Source organism: Artibeus jamaicensis, unplaced genomic scaffold (genome assembly GCF_021234435.1).
Source record: "Artibeus jamaicensis isolate MK-2021 breed Jamaican fruit bat unplaced genomic scaffold, CSHL_Jam_final contig_851, whole genome shotgun sequence".
Lineage (NCBI taxonomy): Eukaryota > Metazoa > Chordata > Mammalia > Chiroptera > Phyllostomidae > Artibeus > Artibeus jamaicensis.
In genome coordinates, this window is record NW_026521986.1 from 6,561,028 (window position 1) to 6,573,056 (window position 12,029).

General features: G+C 42.3%; 1 protein-coding gene across 1 annotated transcript in view; it reads left to right on the forward strand.

Annotated features, from left to right (window-relative positions):
* The window catches only part of FNTB (farnesyltransferase, CAAX box, beta), a 62,031-nt gene that overhangs the window by 32,980 nt on the left and 17,022 nt on the right, over positions 1–12,029 (forward strand). Inside the window, exons 5-7 of the mRNA XM_037125894.2 lie at positions 809–955; positions 1,068–1,151; positions 5,222–5,308. Of these exons, the coding sequence (XP_036981789.2) occupies positions 809–955; positions 1,068–1,151; positions 5,222–5,308 (318 nt within the window). The remainder of the gene's footprint in view (positions 1–808; positions 956–1,067; positions 1,152–5,221; positions 5,309–12,029) is intronic.

A 12,029-nucleotide genomic window follows, 5' to 3' on the forward strand; every position in this document is an offset into this window, starting at 1 on the left:
ACTTGATAACCAGAGCTTTCCTGGCGTACCCCTTTCTGATGAACTTCAGAGGGCCTTGGTCACATAATTCTTGGTTTAATCTGGAGCAAGAATGTGACTTCCGGGCAAACTGATGCCAGGCTTGTTGGCATGGGCTTGAAGGCCCGCCCTCACTGTACAGTCTCCGCTGTACAGTGAGGGAGCTCGGGCCTCTGTGGATTATGTGAAAAACTTCTTGAACTGACAGATGGGGATGCACTCAGTGACATGAGTCAGCAGTACTTACGGTTTCCCAGTGGAGATGAGCATGGTTCTCCTAACCATGGAGGCAGGCTCCATAAAAGCTTGTTTCTTGTTGGTTAAAGGAATAAAAACCACTAGCCCACTGGAGCATAGGTGGCGATGGGAGTGAGAAGGCATCTCTTTAGATATTCTTGGTAGGCCTTATGATGGATCAAGACCTGGGTGGTTAGTGTGGAAAGAAGCATGAGAATATGGGAAAGATTCAGTCAAGAAGCATGACAGTTCCCCCAGCCCTGGGAAAGGCCGTTTGTTTCTGCCCGGCCTTACATTCTTGCTTTGTGGCTAGGCACATGCTTAAATGTAAAACTCAGATGGAAAGCATACAACGCTGATGAGAGCAGGGTAGAGAGCTAGGCCCTTTGTGCAGGTTCAGTACTTTTAATATATGTTCACTAGGCAGGAGGAGAGCTTTTTTCTTGTTCCTTTTGAGGGACCAGGGAACATTTGGAAAGGCCTGGACTCTGGTGGAATTTCATGTTTGGAAATCAATGTCTGACTGTGCTTTTCCCTTTGGCTGTGTACCTAGTGTGTGTCAGTTCCTGGAGCTGTGTCAAAGCCCAGACGGCGGCTTTGGAGGGGGCCCTGGCCAGTACCCACACCTTGCACCCACATACGCGGCAGTCAATGCCCTGTGCATCATTGGCACTGAGGAGGCCTATGACGTCATTAACAGGTACAGCCAAAGCCAGCAGTGACGGAAATGCAGAGGGGCGCCCCCCACCCCCATCGCTGCTGGCACTGCACTGACCTCACCATCTCTGGCCTCTCTCCCATTTGTTTCGCAGGGAGAAGCTTCTTCAGTATTTGTACTCTCTGAAGCAGCCCGACGGCTCTTTCCTCATGCACGTTGGAGGTGAGGTGGATGTGAGGTGAGTGGGGTTTTTCTCGGGCTGCTGCATCAGTGGGTTCCAGGGCTTGCCATTAGAGACACCAGACCCAAGGAAGAGCATGGTGAAGCTGCTGCTCTGTCACAGAATGACAGGCAGAATGACTTGCTGGTGACACAGTATCACAGTCATTGCAGAGATGATACAGACATCCTCAGTGTGATGATCACTCAATGTCTTTTATGTAAATATCAAAATATAAGTAAGGCAGAAAGAAAATCAACTGCTCTTGTTTTAAAAGTTAAAGATACATTCATCATGCATAAAATGATATACCATGATATATAATAACCATATAGTGTCATATAATCTTTCACCTCTGTGGGACAGGAAAGGAGAGGAAAGGCCAGTAGGGACTTAGTGAATGTTTTCTGAATGGATTTGATGAAATTGTGACAACGTTTAACTCCCGCACAAGCACTGCTTCGGCAGGCACAGAACCCTTCTGGGCCAGTGGGGCACAGTGAAGTAGGCTTGCATTGACCGATTAGAAGGAATTGCTGCAAAATTATTACTTAACTCAAGAATCGTCTAATGCACCTAGTAAGCAGCTTATTCCCCTGGCAGACAATTGCTTATGAAGCATATAGAGAATTCACTGAACAAGTCATTTCTCAATGGTAGCGATCATTGAGATTTTATACCGAAGTCTTATTGCCTAGTCTGAATAATACATTTTTATGAGATTTCTCTATCAAAGCCATCTCACTGCCTTTTTGTAAATGTGTTTGCTTCTACACGAGCAGATTAACATTCTGGGTGAGCCATTGGTTTGAAAATGTAGGGGAAGAAAAGACACGGTGGTCACGGAGCATGAAATACATTGCGGATAAAAGTAGGTGACCGGACTGCGGAACCCTCTAGTGAACGACTTCCTTCTATCTGCAACTTGCCGGCTCATATCAAAAAATTAGCTTAGGTGTCTACTAGAAAAACTGTTTCTCTACTCACGATACTTAGGATACCACAACTGTGAGTGAGGATACACACCACAGGATAAGGGCTCAGTCCCACTACAGTGCCCCTACTTCAAATGCCAGTCACAAGTAGCATGTCATGTCCCTTGGTTATCCATACTCCTGTCCTGCTGCCTGCCTGACGTGGCTACAAATTGGGGTTCCTGTGATGTTCTCCTCAGGTTCAGTGATCTGCTAGAACAGCTCACAGAACTCAGGGAAACACTTTACTATTACTGGTTCATTCTGAAGTATATTATAAAGGATACAAATCAGCAGCCTGATGAAGAGGTAGATAGGGAGATGTCTGGAAATTTTCGGAGCGCAGGAACTTCTGTCCCCATGAAGTTGGGGGTGTGCCACCCCCCAGCAGGCACTGGGTGCATTCACCAACCCAGAAGCTCCCTGAATCTCTTCATCTAGGGTTGTTATGGGGGTTCCGTTATATAGGCATGATTGATTAAATCATTGGCCATTGGCGATTAACCCAATCTCCAGCCCTTTTCCTCTGGAGGGTGGGGCTGAACGTTCTGACCTTCCAATCACATAGTTCCTTCATCTGCTCACTGGTCCCCATCCTCCAGGACTCACCCCAGATACAGCGGACTGGGGCTTGTTATAAAAACGAAGGACTGTCCCATCACACCTGTAACTCAGACTGTCCCAAGGGTTTTAGGACCACTGTGCCAGGAACTGTGCAGAAGACCACATTTATATTTATTATGTCACAATGTCTCAGTATCTCTTGTTAAAAGATAAACTGAGGCACATTAAAAGTTTAAAGTTTATTTCAGCAAAAATCTATTTGACTTGGGCGGCAACCAGTCTAGCAGATAGAAAGAAACTCCAAGGAGCTGCATAAAATGAAATACTTTCATAGGCGGGAGGGAGCAGGGACCAGGAATGGGCACTAGGCAAAGGCAGGCTGGTAATGGCCAGGTCACCTTGGGGGATGGTGGGGACTTAGCAGGCAGATGACCTAACCAGTGCCGATCAGGCGGTTCCTGATGGACTGGTGCGAGATTCCACTTCTGGGAAAGCTTAGACTATAAATCAGTATTGGTTTAGCATAAGTGATTCCATTTTGAGCCTCTTACCTTGTTTTTTAAACATTGTATAGTTCACCAAAGCCAATACAACTACTGAGGAAAAGTAATGCAGTATTGTGTTGATGCCTCTTAAGGAAGAATTTACAAGATTTTTTTCCCTTCAAGGTCACTACATGTTCATTCCTGTTCTATAGATATTCCAATCCAATATGCACAGTCTTGAAATTTAGCTTCTTAAAGCTTTCTCAGATTACTAGACAAAAGCAAACAAACCATGGCATGATCACTTTGCCATTTTATCACATACCTAGATGACAGAGCATAGAGTGTGTTCAAGAAAGAGTTCCGTGTTGCTGAAGTGTAGAGGGCCTGGGGGCCGTGGGAGGATGGGGGCTGGAAGCACCTGCGGGGAACAGGTGAGGGGCCCTGAAATCTTAAGAAGTCCAGAATTTAAAGACAGTAGGGAGCCACAGACAGTTTTAAGTAGGGAGTGATGTAACCCGACTATATGCGATGTGATCTGTGTATTATTAGTTCCCCAGTTGCAATGAGTAGATAGTAAGTAGTATTTTAGTAAAAGTCTTCTGGTTTCAGGGCTGAAGGGAGGAAGACCGGACAGGAGACTGATCCAGGTAACAGTGACTTGGATTTGGGCAATAGCAGCGTGGATGGAGAGCAATGGACAGATTTGAGAGGTGTGATGACTTGATGGAGGGAGAGAGGAAGAACCTGCACCAGAAAGATGCATTTTGGTTCCCTCCCCGTCTCAGTGTGAGATCTAGGACTAGTCAGTGGCTTCTGGCATCACGCCTCAGTTCTTCCATCTATGAGAGGCGAACTGTGTTTTCAGCCTCCTCCCTACCTCAGAGGTTAGTTACATTAGGATTCAAGAGCAAATACTTTTGAACCCTGTTGAGAGACTTAAGACTTGAAGGAAATTAGATCAGACCTTCGAAGTTAGCTTTTGGTAGATGGCAACATTTGGCACCCAGGACTCTTGCATCCGATGCCTGCTGGCATAGCTCAGCCTCTGCGGTGCCTTTGGCCAGCGCGAACAGGCTGTAAAAATGCTGGTAGGATAATACCGTTCACAGCTTCTGCAGTGATTTCTTCGGAAAGCCTCAGTAAGTCTGACTTAAGTTTGACTAATACAGAAACTAGACCCTTCTCACTCCCCCCTTTAGGAGGTCTTAGAAAAAGGATTTGTAAGCAGAATTTTTATCTTCAAGATAAAATGGAGCTGAGATGCTGGCATTTGAAAAGACCGTAGCAGGGAAGAAAAGACAGTTAGTAGACATGTTCCACCATAGAGGGCGAAGCTGAAATAACTGTTTCGAGAAGAATTAGGGCTGGCAGAATCCTTCCAAATCAAGCAGGACAGCATGATGAGGATAAAAACATGTGCGCTTTCTTTTTCACTTAAAAACACGTGTGTATGTGTGTCTATACCGGGGGGGTGCTTGAAATCAAAGCCTCCCTCCGGAGGCTTAAGGAAGGCATCTGAGTGGGCTCATCTAGCCCCGTCTGGTCTAAGCAGCCATTATGGCCTGGTGGCCTGCTTTGCAATGTGTTTGTTGTAGAAAATATATATATAGTCAAGCTTTAATGTGTCCATGCCATAATCAGACAGAAATCCTGGGCCTGAAACAGTACTGATATCTGAGTGAGTAATCATGTCAGAAATACCTGAATGACACCATGGAATTTTGGGAACCCTTATAGGTCTTTGAAAGAGGAGCTGCAGTCACTTTTGACATGAATTGATACGGCTGTTATTTCCTCTGATGTAGATCTGACCATGTGGATGTAGGGAGAATAGAATGTCATGTTCTTTTCGCTGAAGCCATGCTGTGAGCAACTCTATCCAAATAGAATGTCAAACCTCTCGGTTGGAGACCCGGGAGGACTGACCCTGTGCCAAGAGTGAGGACAGGAGGTGACTACAGCTTACCAGGCAGAGAGAGCAATCTGCCCAAGAAGTTCACTGAGCCTTATTTAGGCTCTTCCTTAGAGCTTAACACTTTCCCCTCTATTTCTGTCCTTCCAGAAGTGCGTACTGTGCCACCTCGGTAGCTTCTCTGACCAACATCGTCACTCCAGACCTCTTCGAGGGCACTGCCGAATGGATAGCAAGGTGAGAGGAGCTGGGTTTGCCCTGGCTTCTTAGACAGCTGTGGCCAAAGTCTTCTGAAAAATAAAGAAAGTGAAAAAAAGACTGGAAGGGAAAATAAAATTACAAGAGATATATTAGGGTTGTAGCATTGTAAATTTCGAAATTACCTTAAAAGGTGCCCCCACCAAACTTTCTTTAATGTTGTATTACAGTTTAGATTGGCAAGGGTCAGAGACTTGGTTAGACAGTAATGGTGAGAGTCTCAGTGGATTTATCCATTTTTAAGAGCAACTTGGTAATATCTCAAAGTAGCCCTTGCTGATGACCCAATAGTTCCACCCCTGCAGAAACTCTCACGCGGATGCGTGAAAGAGACAGACAAAAAGCTGAAAACAGGTTAAATGTTCATAAGCACGACATGGACAAGTAAGTTTTGATATAGGCACATTGAAATTTAATATAGCCATTAAAATGAATGAATGCAAACTACATGTATCAATATGGACGAATCTCAAAGCTCTCATTTAGAATCAAAGGACAGATAAAGAGCTTCCCAGACAGGAAAAGGCTAAAGGAGTTTATTACCCCACCAGACCAGTAGTATATGAAATGTTAAAGTGTCTTCTTTAAGAAGAAGAGAAAAGAAGAAATATGAAAAAGAAAATGGCAATAAATACATATCTATCAACAATTGAATCTAAAAATCCAAATAAACGAGTAAGCAGAACAGAAACAGACTCATATGCAGAGAACATTTTGACAGCCGCCAGATGGGAGGGTGGTCGGGAGGATGGGTAAAAAAGGTGAAGGGGTTGAGAAGCACAGGTGGGTAGTTACAGAAAAGTCATGGGGATGGCAAGTACAGCACAGGGAGTACACTCACCAGCATTCTAATAACCAGGTGTGGTGTCAGGGGGCTGTGAGATTTGTCAGGATGATTGTTTAGTAAGTTATACAATATCTAATCACCGTGGTATACATCTGAAACTAATATATGTCAACTGTAATTGAAAAATTTAAAAAGTGATTTAAAAAACGAACGAATGAGAGCTACATGTATCAATCCAGACTAATCTCAACAATGCTGAGTAAAAAAAAGGGGTCGTTAAACATACCGGTCAGTGTATTTACTTAAAATGTAAAAATACGCAGAACAGTTCTATATGGTTTATGGAAAGAATCATACATAATAATATAAAAACATGCATGGGAAAGATAAATACCAAGTTCAGGGTGGTGGTTACATCTGGGCAGAGAGCAGAGGAAGTGAGACTGGGGAGGCCCACACATCTCCACTGAAGACTCCAACTGTATCTCTAATGGTTCATTTCTTCAAAATATTTTTTAAAAGCCCTGAAATGTACATGGCTAACTGAAAGGTAGGTGTTAGGTGCATGTATATTATTTCATATATTATATATGAAATTATATATATATATATATAAATATATATATATAATTTCTTATACTTTCCTGGATGCATCAAATAGTTTATCATTAAAAATAAAGAAAACAAAATGTATGGTAGATACTTATGTATATTATGAAAAGATACGCAAACTGCATTGTTTTATTTTTTACATTTTTATTTTTATCAAAGTATATTTATTACTATGAAAATGTAATTTATAGCTAAACCAGATAATATACTTTGAGAATATTTTTTTTTGTATAACTTTAATCTTCTTAGACTTAATCATTACCTCTTTTTAAAAACGCATGTATCATGAATTCATTCTCAAATTTTCTGACAGAGCTATACAGCTACTCTAGATATAGTCAAACACTTCAGGCAACACATCGATTCTCTTTTGTGTGTGTGTATGAGTGTGCATGTGCGTGCACACACGTGTGTGTGTTGAGTCCTCCTTCCTGGAGCCCCTGCCCTCCTGCTTCCGTTGGGCAGAGCGTGTTCAGCAGGCTGCGGCAGGTGTCCAGACGCTGCCTTTCAGCAGGAAATTCTCTCCACTTCTCCCCTTTGCTGAGGCCCTGCCCTCCTTTCTCTTGGTTTACGGACTCCTTTCAATGAAACACGTACTCCAGGAGATCCTCCAAAAGAGCACTTGGGTGATACATTTTAAAACATTTTTAATTAAATTTATTAGGGTGACATTGGTTATAGTGATACATTTTTACACTTGATCTTAGCCAAAAGGCCAAGAAGCGATATATAGTGATACATTTTAAAAAATTTTATGTATATCTTTATTCTGGTCTCACATTTGATTGATAGCTTATTTGGTTACAGGTTTCTAAATTGGAAACTGTATAAATTATATGCCTTCAGAATTTTTAAGCATTACTCCATTATCTTTTGGGTTCCAATGTCACTGTTTAAAAGGCTGATACTAACAATAACCAATATTTACTGAGGACCTGGTACGTAGTACTCGCTAGTGGTGTAGCTACAGTTTAGAGATCGAGAGTATAGACTGCCTGAGTTTGGTCATTTTTTCTGCTTTGTGTTGCTCAGTTGAAGTTTCCCATCTTTTTATTCATAACAAATATATTTTTCTTCACTTCACTGAGGTAAATAGATAGTTAAAATACCTGTTGTAAAATCCTTGTCTGGTCATTTTAACCTCTAGGTATCATGAAGTCAGTATGTCATGTTTCCTGATTCTGCATATGTGAGGTAATTTTGGGTTGTTGCTCAGACATTGTGGTGTTTTTTCATAGAGAGTGGGTTCTGTTAGGTAGCCCTGAAGAGCTGAAATACAAAGAAATTAAGTGACTGAAACCTTTTAAGGTGACAACTGTGTTTTCCTGGCTCCTAATGCCAATGTATTTCCAATCCATTGTATTTTTGTTTTGTTTCTCTTTTTCTCTGTCCCACTTCCCACCACCAGAAGTTTTTGGAATCTGTATTTCTGCTCTTTGGAAACTTCATACTAATGAACAATGATAGACGTTTTTTTAAAAAAAATCATTTGCCGGGTACTCAGCAGGCATCTTCAATCTGGAATTGTATATACTTCAATTCGTTTTAAAAGTATATTTTATTGATTATGCTGTTACAGTTGTCCTGATTTTCCCCCTTCCCCCCTCACCCAGTACCCCCTTTCCCTCCAGCAGTTGCCCCTTAGTTCATGTCCATGGGTCGTGCATGTAAGTTCTTTGGCTTCTCCATTTCCTATACCATTCTTAACAGGCCCCTGTCTATTTTGTACCTACCAATTATGTTTCTTATCCCCTGTCCTTTTATGCCATTCTCCCCCTTCCCCCTCCCAGCTGATAACCCTCCAAATGATCTCCATATCTATGATTCTGTTCCTGTTCTTAGTTTGTTTTTTTTTAGATTCATTTGTTCGTAGTTGTCAGTTGTCATTTTAATGTTCATAATTTTGATCTTCTTTTTCTTAAATTAATCCCTTCAACATTTCATGTAATTATGGCTTGGTAATGATGAACTCCTTAAGCTTTGCCTTGTCTGGGAAGCACTTTATCTGCCCTTCCATTCTAAACGATAGCTTTGCTGGATAGAGTAATCTCGGTTGTAGGTCCTTGCTTTTCATCAGTTTGAATACATCTTGCCTGCAAAGTTTCTTTTGAGAAATCAACTGATATAGTCTTTGGGAACTCCTTTGTAGGTAACTCTCTTGCTGTTTTTAAGATTCTTTATCTTTAACCTTTGGCATTTTAATTATGATGTGTCTTGCCCTCTTTGGGTCCAACTTGTTTGGGACTTTCTGTGCTTCCTGGACTTGTATGTCTATTTCCTTTTACAAATTAGTTAAGTTTTCTTTCATTATTTTTTCAAATATAATTTCAATTTCTTGCTCTTCCTCTTCTCATTCTGGCATCCCTATGATTTGGATGTTGGCACTTTTAGAGATGTCCCAGAGTCTTCTTACAGTATCCTCATTTAAAAAAAAATATTTTTCTTCTTTCTGTTCTGGTTGAATGCTTATTGCTTCCTTATGTTCCAAATCATTGATTTGAATACTGGCTTCCTTCCCTTCACGATTGGTTCTCTGTAGATTTTCTTTATTTTACTTAGTGTAACCTTCATTTCTTCCTTTATGTTATTGCCATACTCATTGAGTTCTGTGATCATCCTGATCACCAGTATTTTGAACTATGCATCTGATAGGTTGGCGAGCTGTGTTTCATTTAGTTCTTTTTCTAGGGTTTTGTTCTTTTCTTTCCTTTGGGCCATATTTATTTGTCTCCTCAATTTGGCGGCCTCCCTATGTTTGTTTCTGTATATTAGGTAGAGCTGCTTTGAATCCCTGTCTTAGGCTTAACACACCTGTTAAGTTGTATGGGGTGGAGCCTTAGATATTCATCAGGGTGAGTCAACGCACTTCACCACTTTGTGGCTCCGTGTGGCGGGGAGGGCTTGGAGAGGGGACAGTGCTGCTGCCTGGCTTCTGGAAGTTTGCCTGGCACTTACACTGTTTCCAGTTACTTCACTCACTTCCTGTATGCAACTGATGCCCTTCCAGCTGTTGCCCTGGTTCTGAATCCCAGAGTGGGTGGGTCTGTGTATGTTTTAACTCCATGTAGGCCCTTTAATCAGTCTCCTGAAAATCTAGCAGTTTCTTTCACTGCCCCAACCCCCACTGGTTTTTACAGGCAGAAGTTACGGGGATTTATCTTCCCAGTGCTGGAACTCTTGGCTGTGCAATCTGGCCCGGGGCTGGGATTGCTTGCTCCCAAGGTATCCCTCCTGAATTTTATCTACCACCTGTGAATGTGGGACCACCTGTTCCACCACCAGCTCCTCATGCCACACCACATCTCCTTGCCTCTCTGCCTTGACTGCATGCACCCCTCCTACCGGTCTGGAGGAATGTGGCTTCTTTAAGTCCTCAGTTGTCAGACTTCCATACAGTTCCATTTTCTGGCAGTTCTGGGTGCTATTTGATTTGAGGTTAGTTGTAATTCTTCTTGTGGTTGCCTGAGGGGGGTGAAAGCGTGTCTGCCTACACTTCCATCTTGATGAGAAGTCTGTATACTTCAGTTGTAAGAAACTTTATTATATTATCTATTTTATAATTTCTTCCTCCTCATTTTCTGTGTTTGCTCTTTTTATAACATCCTATAAGTAGGGTTGGTCTACTTTTTCAAACATTTTTGCCTATTTTTTACCATTTAATTTTTCTTATATACTTTCAGAAAGATTTCCTTATCTTTTATCTTTTAATCCTTCTATTGTTATTTTTGCAAGTCTATTTTAAACTTTCCAGAGCTTATTTTATCTTTACGTATAACAAAGAATGCTTCTTATATACTCTCCTGTTCTTGTCTCAGGAATATTTTATACCTACACTGTTTTTACTTTGTATTATGTTTTATCTAAAGATATAACTTTAAACAGTTTACTTCTGCTTCCTACATATTTACTCCAATTTATTTGTATTTGTTTATTTGGCTCTGTCTTTTTCATATTGGAGACTTTGCTGAAATGTCTGGTGTTCAGATTTAGGAGTCGGGTGCTAAAGTCCTATGCGGAGCTCTGTGTGCCAGGCTGGGCTCGGAGCCAGCCATTCATTGGGGAATTGTTGTCTATCAATATCTATAGGGTTTTCCCTTGAGCATGTGAGTTTCCCTAGAGAAGAATCTTCCAGGTTCCTGGTTGGGGTATGAAGTTGGCAGCCAGCCTTGTGAAATACTAGCAGAGTAAGAGATTGGGGGTGTATGTGTTCAGATCGTAGACTCAACCCCCTACTGAGACTAAAGCCTCCTTGCTCTCAGCTGTTCTGGATATCCTGAATTCCACCCCCCCCCCAAACACCATCTTCTGCTTGGTTTGAGTACTCCTGCTGGGTACCTGCAGGTCTACATGATTCTTATGTAGATGAGCAGCCAATCAGCTTGCGTCCCACTTTAGGAGGCCCGATGTGTCTCCAGTCCCTGGGCCTTTCACTGGAGCAATCACCTTGCTTTGTGTTGTCTCCTCCCCACTCCCGGGGCTGGTTTCGGTTTCTCTGTTCTGTTGAGTCAGTTACTTTTTCTCTCTCTCCTTTCTAGCTTTCAAAATTTAGCTCCTGTCTGTATTCATATTCTGTCTTATTGTCTTTACCCTGATGGTTTTATCCCTCTTTAAATTGCTTTACTTTCATTTTACTGGGCTCTTGTGTTCAGTCTGTTATGTTTAGCTAGAAGACACTCCCAAAGAAGTTTACTAAGTTGCTTCTATGCATGTGAAAACAAAAGGAGGGAAGTGGAATGCATATTGTGTGTATGCGTGTGTTTATGTGTGTGTGCAGAGAGAGGGAGAGAGGGAGAGGCTGGGATGCAGAACGGACAGAGGTCGTTGCTGGTGAGAGGGATAGGGGGCTGATGGGCAGGGGACTTACTCTTCATTGTTCATTTTTAAACTGAATTTTTGTAATTAAAAAATGTAAAGGTAAGTTAAGATAAAAAATGTAAGAGGTCTTTTGTGTGTGTATTCTTTACTCATTAGAACTTTAACTTGAGCTGTTTCTATGCTTCCTGTAGCCAGGGTACTGGAAAGAAAACTTGGAGTGTGTGTTTGGGTGGTGCTCAGGGATCTGGACGGGGAATGGTAGCCAGTGTCTGGCTCTGCACTCTCTCTGCCCTGTGATCCCCCTGGGCCTGCGGCTTCTCTGAAAAAGGTCTGTGAGTTCCCAGGATGCCCGGCCTCAGAGAGAGGGGTCTGGAGGACAGGAGGTATTACTGCTTCCTTTCTCTCCCACCCAGAAGCTCTATCGGCTCTTGGGTTAAGTTCCCATCTACCTGCGCGCCTGTAGTGTGCCACGAACACACCTGCGGG